Below are 23,074 nucleotides of genomic sequence, written 5' to 3'. Positions count from 1 at the left end.
GGCGGGTCTGGAACACGCGGGCTCAGGCAATCCACTCACCTCAGCCTCCCAAAGGTGCGGGATTACAGGCTGAGCCACCGAGCACAGCTCAGGTCCTGAACTTTTAAAGCATCTTTTCCTTTATCTTTACAACCACTTTACAGCTGGGGAAACTGAGGCATGGGGCAGTTATGGCAACTTTTCCAAGGTCCCATAACTCAAAAGGTCAATGCTGCAAGCTGCATGCAGGCAGCTGACCCCTGGACTCGTGCTCTTGACCACTGTCTTAGGGCAGCCCCACAGAGGGTCTCTGCTGAGCTCTTTTCCCATCCAGCAGGACATGCACATTGCTTCAGGGAGATGGCCTCAGTTGTCAGGGCAGCAGCACTTTTACTTCTTCTAATTTGAGTTAGGAAGTGATTTCAGAAGATTCCTTTAGACATAGTTTGGATACCTGTCCCCTCCCAACCTCATGCTGAAATGTGAGCCCTGCAGTCGGAGGTGGGGCCCTGTGGGAGGTGCTTGGGCCATGGACAGATCCCTCATAAATGGCTTGGAGCTGTCCCCATGGTCATGAGTGAGTTCTTGCTCCATTGTTCAAGTGAGAATTGGTTGCTTGCAAGAGACTGGCAGCCCCCTCTCTCTCACCTCCTCCTTTCCCCATGTGACACATCTGCTCCCCCTCTGCCTTCCACCATGTTTGGAAGCTTCCTGAAGCCCTCCCCAGAAGCAGATGCTGGCGCCACGCTTCCTGCACAGTCTGCAGAACCACGAGTCAAATGAACCTCTTTTCTTTATCAACAGCCCAATCTTAGGTAATCTTCCACAGCAACACAAAACAGACTAATACACTTTTCAAAACAGGAGCTATCGATAAATGCTTCTGAAATTGTGGTTAGAGGTTTCGGGCAAAGCATGACTCAGGCTCCAGAACTCCTAACGATGGTTTGGCAAATCAGATGAACGTTTATAGGGTTTCAGACCAGAAAAGGGGAAAGTACCACGTTTTGCTATAGATGAACCTAGGGTTCTCTTGTCTCCCTCCCTCCCTCCCTTCCACCCTCCCTCCTCTCCCTCCTCTCCTTCCTCCCTCCCTCCCAGCCCTCTGGCCTGTCCTCTCTATCATTCATTAGGGGTGCAGCAAATCTGGGATTCTTCTAGGTGCTAGGGCTACAATGGGGACCAAGACAGGCTGCCATCTGGCCCAGATGACGTTCTAAGTGGCAGGAAAGGGAGGAGACACACAGCATTTCCCAAGTAAGGAACTCAAGCAGCACACCAGGAACCCTAATACTTGCAACTCCAAGCAGCAGGCTGACGCCTCTGATCACCCAGGAAAAACGTCACCCACGGGGCCTGCTCTCACCTGTGCTCTGAGCCTCTCTGCTCTTGGTTTACGTATGTCTCTAACAAGTTTGAGTGTCTTGTCTCCCAACCCAGACTGCATATTGGAAGTAGCACATTTTAAAACATTGAAAGAGAAGACAATGCTAGAAGCCGACTCGCTGGTAACAACAAGGTGAGGGAGATTCACATAAGCTGAGCAGCTGCCGAATGTGAGATATTACACATAATTTCACACAATCCTCAAAGCAGTTGTGCAAGCTGGGTGTCATCATCCTCATTCCTTACAGTAAGAAACTGAGGCCCAGGGAAGAAAACTCTGATGGGCTGCCCGTGTTTAAGACAGGAGGAATCCAGAGGAAGGAAAGGCAAGCCAAGGTAAATAAGAATATCACCATAGCTCTTGGCATTCCAGAAGATTCAGAAGGCTCTGGAAAACTAAGCCTTCCCACACTGGGTGTGACTATTGGTATTGATCCAATTTTCAACCCAAGGAGTCCCTGTCTCCTGTCCTTGTCACCTACTCCTTCTCTTTTCCAGACACCAGGATGCCTGCTACGTGTCACGGGCTGCTCTGGGTCCTGGAGGCACAAGGACAATGAGGTGGAGCCTTCATCCTTGAAGACAGAGACCAGTTAATGACTCTCACCAGAGTGAAGGGAGCACAGCGTGAGGGTCGGAGGCGCAGTGACCGCCCCAGGGATGAGCCCAGCAACCAAGAGGTTCCTGCCCACTGGTGGGAGACTGAGCACCAAAGCCTGGTTTTCATGCCGAGGACAAACCGCTTGCGAGGAAGGCAGCTGCCTAAAATAAGTAATTTTAAGGGACCGGTCTAATTTTAGAGAAGAGAATTTGAAAATTATTGTGAGAGAGACAGGAGGAAAATAAAATCCGACACTGAAAAGTAATTCAGAAATAAATAAATAAAAGTCGTTCAATGCAACTTTGGCTGATTTCTAAAGTTTGTGAAAACCATTTGTTGATTCTTCAGCATAAATGTGCTGAGTAATGAAGCACGGGACGGTCAGGTTGTGATGTTTGCCTAACGCAGTGGTTCTCGGGGAAGGAAGGACAACCCAAGGAGATAAAAGTACAACCCTAACCCTTGGCATTCCGGAAGATCCCAGAGGGACCAAGAAAACTAAAGCTTTCCTGCCCTGGGTTTGACAATCAGCATTGGTCCAATTTTCAGCCCAAGGACTCCTTGTCTCTTGTCCTTTCGAAGGGATGCTTAGGAGAGTCTGGTGTCATTTTTGGTTGTCATGCCATGAGGCAGGTGGCACTATTGACAGCCTGTGGGGGAGGCTGCTGAACACCCCACAGTGCACAGCACACCACCCCAGGACGATGAATTTTCCAGTTCAAAACGTGGACGGTTGTGAGGCTAAGAAACACTGGTTACCAAGTCCCGGGCGGGCCGTCCAGGGAGTGCACCTGCTGCCAGGATATGCCAGCCCAGGTGGCACCTTTGGGGCCTTGGACAAGTCTTTGACCCTATACAAGTCACAGATTCTTCCATCTAGAAAATGAGGATGGTACCAAATGAGGGGGCTTGAATTAAGTGACTTCTAGGGAGGTGCCTGGCAGAATTTACAAATGTCTCAAGTGACAGACCATGTCTGCTATATAATATCTGGTAAAACTAAAAGGACAAAGAAAAAAATTCTTTTTGAGTCAGGGTCTTACTCTGTTGTCCAGACTGGAGTGCAGTGATCATAGCTCACTGCAGCCTCCAACTCTTAGGCTCAAGGGATTCTCCCACCTCAGTCTCCCAAGTAGCTGGGAGTACAGGTGCGTGCCACCTCATCTGGTTATCTTTTTATTTTTTGGTAGAGATTGGGTCTTGTTATGTTGCCCAGGCTGCCCTCAAGCTCCTGGTCTCAAGAGATCCTCTTGGCTCAGCCCCCTGAGTAGCTGGAACTGCAGGTGCATGGCCCCATGCCAGGATAGTTTTTTAAAATTGTTTTTTTTGTTGTTTTTGTAGAGTTGGGGGTCTCACTATGTAGCTCACGCTGGTCTTGAACGCTGGGCCTCAAATCCTCCTGCCTCAGCCTCCCAAAGTGTGGAATTACAGGTATGAGCCACTGCACCCAGCCCCAAGCAAGTTTTAAAGGGCAGTGCTAGCTTTTGACCCATGTTAGCTCTCTTTCTTGGTCTTATGGACTTGGATTGTGAGGCAGCAGGTACAGGGAAGGACTGAAGCACGGGACAGTCAAGCTATGATGCTGACGTTTGCTACCAACCAGCAATCCTCTGTACATAAAACAGAAGAAGTAGGACTTGTCTGGGTGGCTGCCTAGGGCAACCCGGAACACAGCCTGAGAGACATGCATGGGGATGTTCTGAGGGGGACCTTGGGGCCAGACAGCTGGGGCTCAAATCCCCTTTCTACTATTCTTCTTTCAAGATGTGACCTTGAAAGAGTGTCTCTACTGCTCTGTGCCTAACAGTGGGGCCTAGCGCACAGGGCTGTGATGGGGATAGCTCCCAGTGCTAGCTTGTCCTTGACTGTCGTTACAGCCGAGTGGGCCGAGGCTGGGCCATGGGAGCAAGAAGCAGCTGACTCAGGCTTCCCACTGTGGGTTCGGGGCCCTCTGAGATGGGCAGCCAGGCCTCCAGCTCCTGGTCCAGAGCTCTGCATTGTCTAGTCAAGTACGCTCAGCTGGACGGATTACTCCCAACTTAAAGACAGAAGGTGATCAACACGAGGAGGGTAGGCCACGCTGAGGCCGAAACCTCACTCTTGCTGGCTTTGGAAGCCGATGAGATAAGCTCCCCCTACCCCCATCGTACATTTATGTAGTGGAGCTTGCAGATACACCCGAGTGGAATTTATGAAGTTATACAGGGTATGCAAATGGGAAATTATGTCCCCTTGAAGGAGAGAGATCTGTATAGAAAAGTCATGGCTCTCTATCAAAACCCCTCATTCAATACAGACTCGATACTTGGGCTTTAGGAGGCCATGTGTGAGCTTTAAGAAGCCAGACAGTCCCCCTCTTCACTCTCACAGAACAAGGAGGGTGACCTTGAGACTAGCCATCTGGCATGATGTGGGTCTTACCAAGAGGAGGAACAGCAGGACGTGCCCAAAGCCACTCTGCACATGTAGGTAGAGTGGACCCAGGTGCCTCATCACCTGCTGACTTTAGCCAGACCAAGGAAAGGGGAAAAAACAAACAAGGACCGTGGAGATGCCACGTCATCCCAGCATTTCTGTAAGCAGGTTTGAGAGCTGTGGGAGGCAGGCTGGGCCCTGTGGTTGTAACTTTCTGTGCAGCCACTTTCCCTTCTCAGGATAGGAACCACTCCCTTTCACTTCGCCCTGGACACACCCAAACATCCTCTCTGCCAATTTTTAGGGGCGCTGGGCTCATGCCCACTTGGCATAAATGCCAGGCTCTCCTTCTGGGGCTCTTTGGAGGAGCCCTTGGTAGCTACCCCCTCCCTCCCTCTGGCCTCAGCCACACTCCTCCAGAGTGACACCAGCGACCTCAGAGGCAGTTTGAAGTCCTCATGCAAGAATCTCCTCTACACAACCCTGCTGAGTGGTTGGCCAGCCTGTTTGCATATCTCCATAGAAGGGGAGCTCACCACCCCTAAGTGGAAGGCAACCCACATAGTTTTTAGAAGCAACAATAATGACAAATACAAAGATGCCTCCCTGCGTCTCAAATCCAGATGTTCCAACTTCGGAAACCCTTAGAGAGAAGAGACTGCTATGTCCATCAGAGCATCCGAAAACCTCGCAGACAGACCTCCTCAGACTTCCCTGCCCACATCTACTCAGGCCTCAAGATATTTTTTACTTAAAACCCTGAGGTATTCTCAAGCCAACGTTGCAAGTTGAAGAGAATCCAGCCAAAAGAACTTTTATTTGACTCATCTCGATGTCTCTTACTTTTGACTTACCAATATTCATGTTTTTAAAATAAATGTGAGTTTTAGGTATTTCTAGGGCTAAATAACTGTAGTGGTAGACAGCATTTCTTAAGGGGCATCTTCGAGCTAGAGGCTGACCTGAACACTTCTCCTGGATAACTCTTTCCATGTTGTGTGGTTTCCACCCCATTTCACAGGTGAGGAAACTGAGGATTAGCCAAGTTACACGGCTGCCCAAAGGCACAGACCATGTGGAGACGACAGAGCAGGGATTTGAACCTAGGCATCCAGCTCCAAGCCCTGAGCCCTCCCACCTTCTGTTGCTCCAGGTCTGCAGGGATGCCCGCTGGTGCCCAGCACTCACCGCATTGAGGCCGCAGAGCTGGTAGCAGGCCATGGTGATGATCACGGTGATGACCTGCCAGCGGACGAAGGGGGCTCTCAGGAGCTCCAGGACGGACACCAGGCGGATGTTCCTCTGCACACGACTCTCGGCCAGGACCTCCTCCACCTCTCGGGAGACGTCTGCTTTGCCCAAGAATGTCTGGAAAGCTGCAAACAGGACATGCATGGACTTTCAGTAGGGGTTAGGGATTCACTGTGTCTAACGCTGGGCCAACAAGAATGGGTCCCACTTCCCAGTTACAAACCTTGTCAGTGGCCTAAGATGGGCAGAGGCCTTTGAGACCATGGAGTCCAAAGCTCCCTGCCTGCCCCACATTTTTTATTTTTGAGACAGCACCTGTCTCCATAGCTCAGACTGGAGTGAAGGTGCAATCACGGCTTACTGAAGCCTCAACTTCCTAGGCTCAAGCAATGCTCCTGCCTCAGCCTTTCAAGTAACTGGGATTACTACCATGCCTGGCTAATTTTATAATTTTTTTGTAGAAACAAGGCCTTGCTATGTTGCCCAGGCTGGTCTCAAACTCGTGTTTTCAAGTAATCCTGCTTTGGCCTCGAAAGTGCTGGGATTACAGTCCTGTGTCAAGGTACCCTACTCAAAGCCCTTGTTTAAAAATAGAAAAACAGAGGCCCACAGAAATGCCATGACTTGCCCAGGGTCACCCAGCTGGCTGAAAAAGAATCTGGGTCTCTTGGCTGCCCCCACAGCAAAGCAGAGCATGCCCAGGGTTCAACTCCGTCTCTACCATAGGATGGTCTTCTGTAAGCATTCCTGCCTCCACAGCCTAGTAATAAACACATGATCTCGGAGCTTCCCAAACCGGAGCGCTCTTCTGAGGAACATTCACTGAGTGCCTCCTATTTTCCTGGCCCTGTGAGTTTATCCTCAGGGCAAGTGACCGGATGGGGGACAAATCAGATTGTCACTTGGCCAGAGTATGCCAGAGTTGGCTCCATCACTTCAGTAAGTTGGACTAAATGGCCTCACGTCCGTTTCCAGGTGACCCTCTGAGACATACACAAACTAGCATGAATATGAGTTTTCCCAGGATTCAAACTCCCTCTCATGATCATGTTTCGTTCATGTTGAACACTGCAAATTTCCAGCCGTAGAAAATCTGCCATTTTTCACCACAAACCCCCTCAGATGCATGCCTGAAGGTGGGCTGACGGATTAGATCCCTGAAATCATAACAATCAGGCCATGGAATATGCTTTAGAACCTGGGTTTAAATATTTAGTGCTCTGATATTTCTTCCTCCTACAGGGAAAGGGGCTATTGCAATGGCTCCTCTGGGTAGTCCATTCCGTACACAGCAGGCAGCAGCCTTAAAAACAGGGCTCTGCACCAGAAAGCCTGCCGAAATCCTCTTCCTAAGCAGGAACAAAACCCCGAAGCTGTTAAGCGTCCTCTGAATTGAAGGCTTTGTAGTTTCATTTCCGGCTGGGTAACAAGAACTGCTTGGGAGTTCTCTTGTGAGCAATGATTTAATGATTCTCCCAGCATTTATTAAAGGTAAATGAGAGAATTAGCTGAGTGAGTAATGTTTCTGTGTCATCAATAAACTACAGTGTTTCTACTATTTCCTCAAAGTTCAAAATGCAATAGCCATGTGATAAAATCATTCTAGAGTTTTGGAGTGAGAAAATATTTCTCTCCTCCTTGATATACATATTTTCTACTATAAAATCTCCATGCCAATGTAGACTCTGAGAAAAAATTGAAATTAAAAAAAGTGGCTTTATAACCTAGTTCCCCTGCAAAAACCTTGGCTGCCAGAATGTTCTTAGCCAAATTCAATGCTCAACAGAATTTTCTGGAATAAAAATTTATATTCTTCTTCCTAAAATTTCTGATATTCTTTTAAAGTACCAACTTAGCTTTCCTGCCGTCTGTTTGTTTCGACTTGTTTCACTTCCCTTTCTGCAAGATTCCTGTGCCTGGATGAGGAGGAGTATCTTGTGTGACGAGCATGGCAGATGTGGAGATGCACAGCTAAGACCCCCTTCAGGAAAGGACTTGCTGCTTGGCTGTGAAGGGCATGGTTAGCCAGCAGCCTGCAGCTCTTCGTTTTGCAAATCCACCACAACTTTGAATCACAGGTAATGCTGTTCTCAGATCAGCCCCTCGCCCACCACTGAGGAAGGAGGTGGTACACGGCCCAGCCATTTCTGCCCAACAGAAAACTCCTGCAATGCGTAAGTTACTCCAGAGCGCCCGCTGGGCTTGCAGAGACTTTGCAGGGGTGGGGAGGGCACTGTGTCCTGACAGCTCCCCTGAGTAATTCTGCTCCAATTATCGAACTGCCAGTGACCGGACAGTGCCCTCCCACACCCTCGCTCCTTCTTGTCCCTCCTCAGTGCAGGACAGCCCTGCAGGACCCCAGCCCAAGGGGGCCGCACTTCCATTTCCCGAGTTGCCCAGCAAGTCCGTCCCCCCACAACGCCTCACTCTGTTTGTGATCACTCCTAACGGTGGCTCTGTCGGAACTTTGGTCTGGGGTCCCCCCGGTCCCACGTGTACCCTTTCTGGCCGAGGAATCACAAATATCCTTTTGAAAACAGCAGACAGGGAAGGCTGATCTGGAGTCCCGAGAGACCCCATCGATGGGGTGTTTCAGGTACCTGAGGAGGGAGGGGTGCTCCAGCCAGCGAGCTGAAGACAGAGAGTCGCCTCCCACATCCTGGCACTCGGGGAAAGCAAGAGACATCAGTCAGCACAGTAGGCTCTTTCCTCAGTCTGGAATGTGCTTTTCACCTTTCTGCACCTGGCTACCCCCTTCATTCTTCAAGCTCCACTCAGACACCACTTCCTCCAGGAAGTCTTCCCTGATTCTCCTCTGGTTGGAAGACATGAGAGCAGGCCATCGGTGCCTTGAGTGTTTGCAAGGAGGTGAGGTTCCCGTCCACACGGTCATGGAGAATGGGGTGGGAAGACCAATAGTTCTAGGAGCCCAGAAGGTACCAGGCACGGGACGTGGGGCTGGGGATATGGTGGCAAAAAGCCCAGATGGCCCCTGTGCCTGCTCAGCCAAGAGAACTTGCAACTCTAACTTGCAGCTCCTGGCTCCTGTGTGACTGTGGCGGGGGCTACGTGCTGCATCTCTCCGGCACACAGGCAGCTTCCCACGCCCAGCGCCTCGCCTCCCTGCCTGTGGGCTTCCTTGGACGGTGTGTGCAGTTAATTTCTGCTCTTGATGAAGCAAAGTCAATGGAGGCCTCCCGTGTCCTCACAGACCCTGGCAGTGTCCCGCCCGCCCCCCGGGGTGCCCAATGGGTGGCGGCCCAGCTGACGTTGGGTCATGGAGGAACCTCACTGCCACCTCCCTATCCCACACCCCAGCAGGGAAAGTGGCGCTTCCTGAAGTCCCTCCCCAGATACACTCCCCACCCCCAAAACACGGCTCTGGGGGCACCAGACAACACTTGAAAAGTCCCCTAGCAGATGCCCCGTGGCCTCACAATCCGGAACCCCTCCTGTTTCCAACTGTCTGATCAGTACCGGATCCACCTTCCTCATGAGGAGAGCTTGTGTTGCTTGCGCTCCTTGCCCCCAGCCTACGTCCTCCAAGATGACCAGGCCACCCTCCTACACACGAGCCTGTGCTGTCCCACCCCTGCCAGCAGAGCTGGTCGGCACCAGCCTCCACCACACCAGCCTCCCCACCTGAGCCTCTGCCCTCAATCTCTGCTTCCCCGAGCCGCCCTCTTCCATCGCTCCCTGCGGCTGCCCCGGAGAAGGTCCCCCTTCCCCTCCTACCACGACGGACTCGCCTCTGTGCCCTGCACAGGCTGCCTCTTCTGCCCAGAACACCCTGCCCCCTCATTGTCTGCCCAGAACATTCTTTCGGAGGACCTGCGTGGCAGTCACGCTCTCCGGAGGCCACCCCCGTTGCCTTCCTGGTCAGTCACTGGCACGCTCCTCTGGGCCACTTCTGCACCTGCATCGAGGCAGGGGAGCTAGCACAGGTCAGACACAGATTTGAAAAGGCAGCATCCATGCAACCCTCGCCCTTGTAATATAGCTTTTCGTATGCTGGGACTACTAATCCACAAGACGTCACCGTGAGTGATGTTTTACTTGGTCATTGGCTGTGTCAACTCCCTTACTCTACGGCCAGCGTATTCAGCCCTTCAGTTTGGTGTTACTGGTAACACCGTGAGCTACATTTTGGTAGCCAGTGCCAGGAAATGTGGACCCTAAATGCTCCTATTAACAAAATGCAGCTGTAACTTGAACTCCGTATGATGCTCTGTCCACCACATAGTCAACGTATGGGCACCAGCAACCCTAGACTTACACAAATGGACTAGGAGACCCGCAGGGTGAGCCAACGGGTCCCAGAAATGCCAGGAACAGGTTCTAGCTCCCCGAATTCTGAATTCAGAAATAAACTTCTTTCTGCCCATCCCCTGCCTCTCGGTTTATTGGCATCGAGAGACAGCAGCTGAGCATTTACCCGAACCATAACAGTATCAGTCTCTTGTAGGGCACTTTCACTCTTGGCAGGGGTGTCCTGTCTGCACCTCTGCCATCCCCACCCTGCAAGCGCCGCCGGGGAGAGGCTGCTTGAGGGACACCGTGGTGCAGTGGGAGGTGATGGGCCTTGGAGACGGAGTGCCCTGGGTGTCACATCCCTCCTCCTCTCCTGTGTGACCCTGGTCTAGTTACAAATTCTCTCTGCCCTGTCCTTGCTCTTTCATAAGACAAAAATCGCAAACCCTACCCATGGGGTTGCTTTGGGGAATAAAATCAACGTGTGTCGAGTGTGGGCACACAATGGGTGTTCCACAAATTTGCTGTTATTATCACCTTGTTTCCCTCGGAGCCTGACATGGAGTGTCCGTTCCAGTGACGCCTCCTGAACGGATGAGTGAAGAGCAAGGCAGGTGACAGGGAAGGGGAAGGACCGCACCCTAAACACAGAGTGGGGGCCGTGGCTGAGCAAGCAGGAAGAGAAAAACTATGCTGAATGCCAAGAAAATGGGATCAGGAGGGGCGCCAGTGTCTGCACGGCGACCTCCTGACTGCTTCCTGACAGCAGCCGCCCTGCCGTCCTTGTCACCTGAGAGCACCACTGCAGACTAGTTCCGATGTCTGTAGGGGCAGCCCGCACACAGGCTGCAAGGGCATGAGGCTGAGTCTGTGTGCCTCATCTGGGGGGCCTTGGAGAGCCACATGCCTGGCATCTGACCTGGAGACTCCTCCTCACCAGGGCCCGGCGGGTGCTCATCAACTTCACAAGAACTCTCCTTGATCAAGGCCACCCCATGGTGCTGGGTTGGGCACTGAATCGTGTGGGTCAGGAAGGTGCGGGGGGAGTTTCCTGTGTGCAGCTTCCACAGGTAAATCCAAATGCCCTCTTTTCCCTGGAGGCCAGCCTCCCGGAATCGAGTGGAGACGTGGCTTTGAATCCTCCTCTGCTGGCCCCCGACTACATCCCAGGATGTTTGGGGGAAATGGTTCGACTTTTCCAGGCCCACCTATTGGTATACAACTGAGTTGTAGACACCCCAAGCTAACCATCGATGTGGCAAGTTCCAAGGAATGTCCACTCCTTGGGGAAAAAGCCACCAACCTGTTAAAGGGAGCATCTCTGGGCTAACTGACCAAAAGTCCAGCCTGTCGTTTGCTGAGCACCTACTGCATTCGAGGTGCAGTACTACAGGTAGGAACTGAAGGAGCAAAAGCTGCGGACACTGCACACGTGGTGTGCCATCAGACAGTCACGCTGTGTTTCCTTATCTGCATGCTATGGAATTCCAGTTCTGGGAAAGGATCCATGGAAATACAATACTTTGGCCCAGGAATTTTAGTATCACTTCACACTCTAGCCTTTAGTGGTACAAAGTTCACATTAGAATAATAAAGGTAGCTGGGCTCGGTGGCTCAGCCTGTAATCCCGCGCTTTTGGGAGGCTGAGGTGAGTGGATTGCCTGAGCCCGCGGGTTCGAGACCCGCCTCGGCAGCGAGACCTTCTCTCTACAATAAATAAAAAAATCAGCTGGGCATGGTAGCGCACGCCTGTAATCCTGGCTACTTGGAAGGCTGAGGTGGAAGGATTGCCGGAGCCCAGCAGGCGAGGCTGCGGCCACTGCACTCCAGTCTGGGCGACAGAGTGAGACTCCAACTCAAAAAAAAAAGAAAAAGAAAGGTTCTGATAAGTCCATCGGCAGAGACTCTACTTTTGTTCCACATTTCCTAAATGTATCTGTGGAAGGAGCAACTAAACGGCCTTAGAGAAATGCTGTTCTGATGTTACGTGGCACGCACCACAGAGAGGATGAATCCAGGATGAACATGCAGGTCCTCTCAAGGTCGGCAGTGCTTGATGCAGGCACTGTGGGAGCCTCACAAAGACTCCTGCAAGCCAGCACCTTCTGTTGTCATTTAACAGATGGGAAAACTGAGGCTCAGAGGGACGGAGCCCCACAGGATAGCTGGCTCTTTGCTACTGTGGCCACGGGTTCCCCTGTGACCTGAAAAGTCACTTGGTAGCTAAAATCTCAGTTCTTTTCTCTTAGGAGTCAGAGTTAGTACCAGTATGAACAAGACAAGCCACTGTTTACAAAGGGCCACTCGTACTTGGAGGACACTGGTAAGAATCAGCAGACATGGAGCATATAAGGTGACAAGTCTGGGGAGTGTCCTCAGTGAATGAGAGCCTCGGGAGGTAGCAGCAGCGGAAGGCTGAGGCTGCGGTGGCTGCGAGTGTGCCACTGCACTCCAGCCTGGGCAGCAGAGTGGGACTCTAACTCAAGATGAAAACAAAAACAGATAAACAGCAACAAACCTGGGCATCCCCCCTGGTCAGCACCTGTCCCAGCCAGCCACACACATTCGCGGGTTTAGGATCAGCCCTCTAAGGATGAATGGATTCCTGCCTTGCCCCCCTTCACCTAGCTCATGTCAACTCACTTGCCCTCCCCTGCTCAGCTGCCACCTCTCCAGGAAGCTCTCCCTGGTCTTCCTGGCTAACCCACCTGGGGCTTCCTTTTCCTCCCATTGTAGCTCCTGGCCTGGGGTGATCCCACACTCATCTGTGGAGCACCTGGCTCCTGTCCTGATGGGCTCTCTTGCCCACCACATGTTTCAGGACTCAGGGGTCATATTTTTCCCAAGGCTTATCATGGTGCTGCCACACAACAGAAACTCAATAAATATGTGGGTATTGAGTGAGTGGGGGCTCTAGAAGGTTCCTGACAACTAAGACCACATTGCAATGGCCTTCTCCGGGCTGTACTTCTGGCTACCTTCAGCTCTCCTGAGAGTCCATGTAAGAAAAAAAATCAGAGAGAAATATCTTTTGCTGTTGCTTTGGTTCAAGACTCTGTTAGGATCCCCACAGAAAGTTCCCTGTAATAAATACTTTTTAGAGTTGTGTGCACAAAAAATCTGCTTCTCCAGAGAAATTGGTCAGCTTCTTACAAAGGGAGAGTCTATAGAGGAACAAGTTCCTTCTCTTGCCCTGGTTACCAGGAAGCTCAGAGTAATTTAGTGTCACCTCATGGAAAATAACAAAAATACTTCAATTTCTATGTAATATAACTTTCCTACTTCTCTCTCTCTCTCTCCCTTTCTCTCATTCTTTCTCTCTTTCTCATTCTCTCATTCTCTTTCTCTCTCTCATTCTCTCTCCTCCCTCCCCCTGCCCCACTTCTCCTTGGGATGAAATTGTTTCATGTCACCAAAGCAAGCAGGTCTCCATCTGATTGCTATGAATGCCTCCGAGCATGCACTACATAGCTTTAAGAAATAGCATGCTGCCGGGTTCGGTGGCTCATCTGGGGGGCTGAGGTGAGTGGATTGCCTGAGCCTGCGGGTTTGAGACCTGCCTGGGCAGCGAGACCTCATCTCTACAATAAATCAAAAATTAGCCAGGCGTGGTAGTGCGCGCCTGTAGTTCCAGCTACTCGGAAGGCTGAGGCGGAAGGATCGCCGGAGCCCAGGAGGTCGAGGCTGCGGTGGCCGGGAGCGGCCACTGCACTCCAGTCTGGGCGACAGAGTGAGACTCCAACTCAAAAAAAGAGAAATAGCATGCTACAGTTGACTGAATAGAGACTTTGGTGTACTTTAGTTTTCTTGATTCATTCAACAATTACTTATTTTGTAAGCACCGACTGTATGCCAGCCACTATTCTAGGTGTTTTGCGCTCAACGATAAGCAAAACAGGAAAAGTTCCTGTCCCCATGGAGTTTTTCAGCCTAGTGGAGGAGGGTGAGACTAAGCAAATTAACACCTAAGTATATAACTTCAGGTCATGATGAGTGCCAAGAAGGAAAATGAATCTCAGCAAGTGGCAGTGAGAAGAGGGGACGCTGTTAGTGCTACTGCAGTGGGGAGAAACGTCTTTGAGAAGATGCCATGTAAGAGACCTAAAGGAAGTGAGGGAGGTGAGAGCGGTGCAGACATGGGGAAAGAGCCTTCTGGGGAAGGAGTGGAGATGAAATGAGCCCGCGCCATGTGCTGGCTGTGACAGACGCAGCCCCTCGGAACTCAGCCCACAAGCACCCTTTTAGGTGTTTCTGTATTGTTGGGGCTAGGAGCCTACACGCCGCATTGCCAGACTTCCTGTGTTGGGTGATTCCTGCTAGAGTCCACCAAGGAGGGCCACCGGTGTGAGACGGAGGGTGGGAGGAAAGAAGAGTCTCTTCTGAGTCTGCTCAGAGTTCCAGCACCTTCAGCGGTGGTGAACTCTGCTCAGCCTCAGAGACTGCGACTCCAGCATCGTCAGCAATGAAGACATCAGGTCTGCCATGATTGCAGCAGCAGCTCCAGCACCAGCCCAGCCGTCGCATCTGTGCTTCCAGCAATGTCAGCTGGAAGGCTGAACCTCTGGACTCCCAGGTAACCTGATTGACACCTCTTGTCCACCCATTTATCTGCATTCCATGCCTTTCAGTTGGAAACATTGTTTCCATGTCCTGAGTGGAACACTGACCAAGGCACCAGCTCTGTGGCCTTGACATAACTTCTCTGAGTTTTAGTCTCCTCAACTATAAAACAAGAAGCAGAAACTTAGTAGGCTTTTGGGGGGTGAGGAGTGAGGTAATGCATGCAAAGTACCAAGTTCTATTTACGTCCTACTGGTGCTACAGCAAATTACTGCAAATTTGGTGGCCTGAAACAATGCAATTGTTATGATCTTATAGCTCTGGAGGTCAGAATCGGAAGTAAGTTTTACGGGATTAAAACTGAGGGGTACGGGGGTAGGGCAGGGAGGGGCAGGGAGGTGGGATTAACGGTAGCCAATATCTGTCTGGTGAAGGGGGGCACACCTCATCAACAAAGGTACCTGCACAATGAATATTTGTATACCTAACCCTTAACTGTACCCCACAACTTTAAAATAAAAACATATATAATTAAAAAAACTGAGGGGTGGGCAGGGCTATGTTCATTCTGGAGGCTCCAGGGGAGAATCTGGTTCTTGCCTTCTCCAGCCCCTGTGCCTATGGGCTTCCGGCAACCCTTGGCTTGTGGTCCCCTTCCTCCACGCTCAGTGCCAGCAACATCGGGCCAAGTCCTTCTTAGGTTACCCATCTGTCTAGTTCTCTCTGCCACCCTTTTCTTATCAGGGTCCACTGATAAGAACCCCTGTGATTCTTATCAGGCCCACCCTGATAGTCCAGGAGAATCTCAAAGTCAGCTAATGAGCAACCTTAATTCCACTGGGACCCTAATTCCTTTGTCACGTAACCTAACATATTCACAGGCTCTGGGAATCAAGAAGTAGACATCTTTTAGCGTGGGGTGGGGTGGGGTGGAGGTCATTATTCTGCCTCACCACTAGCACAGAAGAGGAACAGGAAAAAAGGAAACCAATTTTAGAGATGGAAGACTCATCAAGATCTCCTAACTGAATCCCTTCTTGGTACAATGCAAACTTCATGGCCAGAGACTCTCGGATGCTTGGACACATGAAGCCGGCCCTGTCTGTCCACCACACCTCTCCACCTGGGTAACAGGGATGGCACCACAGAGACCAAGACACCTTGCATCTATTGGGAGCATGAACGCAGATGCTGCCCTGGGTAGTTGGACACTTCATGAGCCACAGCAGGCTTCTAGCTTTTTCTTATGCGACTCTGCCCCACCTCTGTGTCCTAAAATGGCAGTATTCCTGAGACATTTTTTGACAGCAAGACAAGAATCCTCTCTATTCCCGGAGGAAGTGTCTATCTTGACAGAGGCCTGGGATGAGTGCTGTAAGCGCCCTCTGGCACAGTCTAGCCCAACCCTGGTGGTGAGCGGATGAGGAAATAGCAATCAAGAGAGGTGCGTGACCGGCCAGCTGGTGGCAGAGCTGGATTTGCTGGGGGGCCCTTGAGCCCAAGGAGTGTTCGTCCCATGCCCTCTCGCTGCCCCTGGGGCGAGCAGGACACTCCAGAAGTGACACTTATAGCCACCCACCCTGTGAGTCCATAGTGGCAACAGAGCTTGAGCACTGCTTCCAGGAGCCCCGGGCCTGACACCAGCCTGCGCCAATGTGCCCTGTCTCTGAATTTGGAGCCTGGAGCTGGACAGGCCTTCAGTGAGTATCTCAGGGGTACAGATGGGGAAGCACAGCCCGGAGAGTTGTCCTGGCAGAACCGGGGCTCCTGGCCCCCGCCCAGAGCATAACACCCAGGCACTGTGCTCTCTCTTCATGCCTGCTTTCAGGAAGGGCTTGAGACTGAGGCCCAAGAAACAATGGGTTGGGAGGCTCAGATGGTGCCATGAGTTGCTCCAGGATGTGTGCCACTGAGCGTTTGTTCCAGATGTATCCCACCTGCAGATGTGCCCGGGCAAAACTGATGCATTCCAGGGTCCCAGGTTTTAGGCTTAAAAGTTTCCATTCCTGTCTTCCCTGTGGGGAGTGCTGCAGCTCATAAAACATTCAGTGGGCATCATTGTTATTTCTTTAAAGACCCAGCCTATGAAGGACGGGTTAAGGGACTCCTGGGAGCTGTTATGGGCTGTGTCTGCCCCCACCAGGTGCATCTGTGAGGCTCATCCATGAATCTCCTCTCTCATTAAAGTGGTGGACTCTTTATCATAGGTCCAGAGATGAGGAAACTATCTAATACCGCCTCCTTCTAGAAAAAGGAGCCATTCTGCCCGAGGGACGGTGAGGTGGCACAGAACGAGCACTAATCAGGCTCAGAAGTCTGGCGGTAAATCCAGCTCTGCCACCACCTGGTAGGTGCCCTTGTCTCTAAAGGTCTCTGGCCAGCTCTGGCCTCTGGGGTGGCCCCCTAATACACCTCAGGCCCCTGAGGTAGGGCCCAGAACCTCCACTGACAAGCAGGATGTGTCATTCCCTAAGGCACTAGGCTATCACTGGAAATGTCATGAGATGCCAAAAGTTGCTTTCGCTGGAAGGTGGCTGGCAATCCTCACCTTTCACCAGAAGGTAGTTGGCAATGACTAAGGAAGACAGGGCCTGCTGACTTGGGGCTTCTGCTTCTCTCAGTGGGTGTGGGCAGCTCATCCTCCAAGCTAAAGAGGAGTTTTCAAGTGCCCGCTCAGCCTCACCTCTAAACAAGTTTTAAAGGCCTGTTTAAACAGTACAAGTATCAGCCTCCAGAGCACCCAAGTTGCCTCAGTGTGTCTGGTCCCAGCCAATAGGCACCACTACTGCTGCTTTCCCTACTGTGGCAGAGACTGTTGGCAGCCACACTCCATCATTCATTCTCCCATCCTTGTTAAGAGTAGATCCTGACTTTTTGTGGCAACAATGCACTACACGGAAGATATATGAGTCGAATGGGTGAAAGAATTACACCTCCTGAAAGGCACAGGGAACAGTCAGAAGGGCATCTCCCGAGATGGCGCTAAACACTATATGGAACCAAACAAAGACAACAAAGGCCCTAAGCTCCTGCTCTTCCCATGCGCACGAAACTTAAAATTATTCACAAATATTATCTCCCTATAGGAATACTACCTCATAGCTCCCTCCAATAAAGACCCTAAGATGGCATCGGCCAGCACCGCCAGACTCCGGTACAGCACTGGCTGCCCCCTCCCAAACCAATAAATACAGACCTCTCTCGCCGTCTCTCGCTCACTCCCCCTTCCCTACCAGGCGGTTACAGACCCTCTCACTGTAGCCGCTGCTCTAATAAATCTCTTGGCTTCAAAGGGTGTTGAGTCTCGCTGGCACCACCGTCTTTCATTGGTGCCGTGCCTCGGTTGGGAGCTCTCTTGCCCTAAGGCGAGGCCCCGTCCGGGCTCCGGTGGTACCCGCCCCTTAAGGCCTTTGCCCACTTTCTTGAATGCCAGTGCCGCATCCATCACCACCTCGGATAGGTAAGTGCCCCTACCTGAAAAACCTAAAAACCTCACCCGGGATACCCGAAAGGGACTGACTGTTGATCGTCCGGCGGCTCTTTCGGCCCCAGGTGAGGGAGGGACCACACTCCACCTAGGCTTTCAAAGCCACAGCGGACCCCCTCCTGGTTTTTCCTTCTCCCGTCTAGGACTCTAAAACCACCTCTTTAAATCCTATAAGCATTCAAGAAAGTGGGCAGAGATTTCCCTCCCTCCCGTCCCGCTTCAACCCATTGAACTCTTGGCCTTAACGAGTGTTAGGTCCCACTGTGAATCGGGCCTTTCTCGCCCTTGTGCAGGTCTCTCTCCCTTCTGGGCGGGATCCCAATTCAGCGCCTGTGGCCAATCCTGCTCTCTCAGATTCTCCCCACCCTTCTGAATGCCCCAGCCACATTCACACTAGCACTCGTTCAATAGGCAAATTTCCCTCCCCAAACAAGGGAGTAAGAACTTTCTGGGGAACTCCGGAGGAAACAGACTTTAAAAACTCCCCCTCCGGCCCCCAGGCAAGGGAAAACACACCCGCCTCAGCTTTCATGACTACCACAGACCCTAAAGGCTTCCTCTTTTCCTTTATCTCTCTCAAACTTTAAAAACTCCCATGGTTGCCGGTGTGCAGTGGGTCCCAGGGGCCCCAAGGCTGCTAACCCATGGAGGTTTTAGTAAAATTCTCTCTATCTCTTTCTCCCCCCCCCCCCTCAAGGAATCCTATGGCTGTTGGGCCACGTCTGTTGGCCCACAGCGGATTCTAAGGGGTCCCACGTCAAAAACTCTGTTAGACCAGCAGTAAATACACTCCCACCCACCACTCGGTCAAGTGCTCTCTGTCTGATTCGGGAAATCCTAGCACTAGGTGCCTTGACCCCTCGGTTCTCCAGGAGAACCCTGGCTGTGCCAAACCTCTGTGATGACAGACTTTGCCACAGCCACACTTCTTGGACAGCTGACTCTTCGGGGGACGCCCCATTTGGTCTGCCTGTTCCCTATGGGAGGCTCATCCTCTCTGCCGGCTGATTCTCCTCTCAAATGCCTTTTAAACAAGCTCTCTACCCTCTCTCTCTCCTGATATTAAGCCCAAGCACCTAATTTGCCTCTGCACACAGGACTGGCCTACATATCCCTTAGACAATCAAAGTCAGTGGCTCCCCCAGGGATCCCTCAATCCTGATATTATCAGGGATTTATATAACTTTTGTGAGCATTCAAAAAGGTGGGTGGAGATTCCCTATGTCCAATCCTTTTCTCTCCTCCGTGAACATCCTTGGCTGTGTCTCACCTGTAACCCCTCTAACCTCCACCCTCAATTCATGCTAGCATCTACTGCTTTCCCTGTAACGTCTCTTTCTCCCATTGTTCCAAGCACGTGTAAGCCTCCTCCTCTAGATTCCCCTCGCCCTACTGCAGACCCTGCAAATTCCATCTCTGCTCCCTCCTCCTCCATCTCAGATTTCGAGCCTGCTGATGAACCCCCACCTTACAGGCAACCCAAGGCTCCTCTGGCCCCGCCCTCCTCTTCAGCCCCTCCCACTTCTGCTCCAGACGTTCTACCTATATATCCTCCGCTTCCAATCGCTCCCCAGTGTAGCCCTCCGGTAACCCGATCCAAGGCTGCATCGGTCGTCCTAGCACCCCTCCACGAAGTAGCAGGCGCAGAGGGTATTGTCCAGGTACACCTGCTCCCAGGTTCCAGACCAACCACTTAAACTTCGCCTGTCTCGACTCACCACTCATCCCAACCCAAATCCAACCCAACATCCTGGATGCAACACAGAAAACTTGTGACCTTTGGCCCCTCTCCTTTCTTGGCCTGATTGCCATTCTACTCACTATATTACTCACCTGCTCAGCACCCACAAGCTGGCCGCCTGCAGCAAAAATTCTGTTAGCTACTACCTATCTCTTAATTGTCACAAGCTTTGTTCTCATCAGATGCCTCCCTTAAAGACCAAAATAACCCCTGGTTTTACCTCCAGTTACGGTTTAACCATATTCATATTAATAAGCCTAGCCAATAACTTTACAATATCATGGGGCATGGCTGATTGGACTTGCAACCGATGCGTCTCTGCAGGAAAACCCAGACTCTACCAGCTGATCCCCAGTATGTGCTATTATCAAAAATTTTCGTGCCAACTAGGAACACAAAAATACTGGGCCGCAACAATGTTAAGAGACTTCCAAGCGGGCTGCCCAGGCAATAGGGGCACAGTCTGCTGCTGGGAGCAAGACCCCCCACCAAAACCCCAAAACAAAATACCCCCCTACCCCGCTGAATGTTCATCCGTCCATTCTTTTGTCCAGGCATCTTGCTATGAGCAAGCCTCGGTCTGCCTCAGACCAACCAAACAGCAGGCCTGGACGGGACGAAGCCTGGGACAACATTCTGGGTATTCTTGTCCCGGGAAACAGGAAGAAAAAATCTGCTGGAACCTCAGACCTCCTGTGGGGAGATCAGATGGGGGAGGGGTGCAAGATTATGCTGAACAGCAAAACACTAAGCAGGTCATGGAAGAGCTCATTCAACATTTCAATGGACCGGTCTTGGTGTGCCCCAACCTCCCAAAACCCTGGGGCCCTTATCAGACAGATCCGGAACTTCTTCCAGTCCTTAGCCAAACCCATACCCTGCTTAACCTCACTAACCCCAACCTAACAAAGGACTGCTGGCTATGCCTCAAGTTCGGCCAATCCTGGGTCTCCCCTGTCCCAGTCGCTGGAAATTGGACTCTCCCTATACCTCTAACCCAATGTACACCTTCACTACCACGTTTTAACATCCCTCTCCCACATGACTTGCCCATGGCCCAGTGTATAACACGAAACGGCACTCTGGGGGTTGGATGGGCCCCCCCTCGCCTCTGCACACAATCACTTGTGGTCCAATCAAATAACACCCTCTGCCCCCCATTTAACGGGACTGCCTTCCTATGTGCCACTACCATTTACCCAGTCTTGCCCCCCAACTGGTCGGGGTCCTGCATTCTTGTCATCCTCCTCCCTGCCATCATAATAGCACCCGGTAACCAAAGCCTGCCTGTCCCTTTAGTGGGCTCCTCAACATCACGAGTAAGACAAGCAGTTGAGCTCATACCTCTGCTGATGGGGCTGGGTATCACTATGGCCATAGGAACGGGGGCAGCAGGGCTGGGGTCCTTACTTCACTTCTACAAGCAGCTCTCCTCCCAACTGATCGAGGACATACAACAGGTGGCAGACACGGTACTAGACTTACAAACACAACTAGACTCCCTGGCTGACATAGTCCTCCAAAATTGACGGGGACTAGACCTGCTAACAGCAAAAGAGGGAGGAATATGCCTGTTTCTTACGGAGGAATGTTGCTTCTATGCCAATAAATCAGGAATAGTCAAGGACAGAATTAAACAACTACGAGAAAATCTCCAAAACGAAGAGAAGACCTGATCGGAGGCCCATTCTCAGGGTGGTGGCAACCCCAGCTCCTAACGTGGCTTCTTTCTGTTCTAACTCCACTAACTGTTATATTTATCCTCTTGTCAGCAGCTCCATGTATTTTTAGGTTTCTCCAACAGCACCTGGCAGAGCTCTCTCGAATAACGGTCAACCAATTACTATTACAGTCATACTCGCCCCTTCCATCCGAACCACCTCGACCCCATACCAGCCTTAATTACTTAACAACTATCAACCCGTTACAATAAAATCCAGGGTTATAGCAGCCCATAACAACCCAGTTTTTATCTAATTTTTTCTTTTAGATATGTTCTCTTCCAGGTTCTCTATCTACCTCCACAGCCTACTCCAAGACAGCTAGTTACTACCGCCCTTGTGCCCGCTGGAGGAGTGGCCGAACTAGTCTCCATTCTACATCTACAAGGGACTTTTATAGAGCTCTCGCCTTCAGAAATCTTCACCTTCAGCGCCTATCTCTGGGCTCTGTTCTGGCTGGTTCTGTGCCCTTCCCCCACCTCACCCCACAACGCCCACATCCAGCAGGAAGCAGCCAGAAAGAATAACGATGCCCCTCTCCCAAATAAACAGAAAAGGTGGGAATGAAAGGCACAAGGAACAGTCAGAAGGGCGTCTCCCGAAATGGCGCTAAAATGGAACCAAACAAAGACAACAAAGGCCCTAAGCTCCTGCTCTTCCCGCGCACATGAAACTTAAAACTATTCACAAATATTATCTCCCTATAGGAATACTACCTCATAGCTCCCTCCAATAAAGACCCTAAAACGGTACCAGCCGGCACTGCCAGGCTCCGGTACAGCACTGGCCGCCCCCTCCCAAACCAATAAATACAGACCTCTCTCGCCGTCTCTCGCTCACTCCCCCTTCCCTACCAGGCGGTTACAGACCCTCTCTCTGTAGCCACTGCTCTAATAAATCTCTTGGCCTCAAAGGGTGTTGAGTCTCGCTGGCACCACCGTCTTTCACCTCCCAGCCTCCTTGGCAGAAAAGAAAGTCTGCATGGTTCCCTTCTGACCAAAGAGACAGGCGCAGAAGTGTATGAGACTTCCAAGAATTCTTGGAGCAGAAGGGGTAAACAATCCTTTCTTCTCACCCTCCTCCTTCTGGCTGGAATGCAGTTATGATGGCAGCCACTTTGGACCACGAGGCAACCTTTTGAAGATGGCAAATCAGGAGATGAACTGAGCCAGGTCTCCGAGGCCATGAAGAACCATAACTTCCCCAGACTGCCTACCATGAATTTTGTTTTTGAATTGGGGGTCTCACTCTGTCACCCAGACTGGAATGCAGTGGCACAATCACAGCTCGATGCAGCCTCAACCTACTGGGCTCATCTGATGCTTCTGCCTCAGTCACCCAAATAGCTGGGATTACAGGAATGCACCACCATGCCAAGCTAATTTTTAAAGATTTTTTGTAGAGACACTGTCTCACTGTGTTGCCCAGACTAGTCTCAAGTAGCTTTTTTTCTTTCTATATGGGAGAAATAAACTTCCATTTTATTTAAGAAACTATTATTTTGGTTTTTCTATCAGAAGGTGGCTGGACTTAACACGATATACATACCTTTCTCTACAAAAAAACAAAAGAAAGAAACTTACTGTGATCATGATGCCAACCAAAATTCCAGCCAATAATGGATATTATGCCTTTTTAATTCAGGATAGGATTCTAGTCAATCATTGGCTCCTAAATGCTGC

General features: G+C 51.2%; 1 protein-coding gene across 1 annotated transcript in view; it reads right to left on the bottom strand.

Moving 5' to 3' along the window:
• Positions 1-23,074, bottom strand: part of SLC2A9 (solute carrier family 2 member 9) — a 197,243-nt gene that overhangs the window by 78,446 nt on the left and 95,723 nt on the right. The window contains exon 11 of the mRNA XM_008061091.2: positions 5,570-5,757. Coding sequence (XP_008059282.2) covers positions 5,570-5,757 — 188 coding nt within the window. The remainder of the gene's footprint in view (positions 1-5,569; positions 5,758-23,074) is intronic.

The sequence above is a fragment of the Carlito syrichta genome, unplaced genomic scaffold, assembly GCF_000164805.1.
Source record: "Carlito syrichta isolate Samal-C Ts95f unplaced genomic scaffold, Tarsius_syrichta-2.0.1 Scaffold305073, whole genome shotgun sequence".
Classification (NCBI taxonomy): Eukaryota; Metazoa; Chordata; class Mammalia; order Primates; family Tarsiidae; genus Carlito; species Carlito syrichta.
Note: the sequence above shows the minus strand (reverse complement) of the source record. Positions and strands in the feature narration are given on the sequence as shown.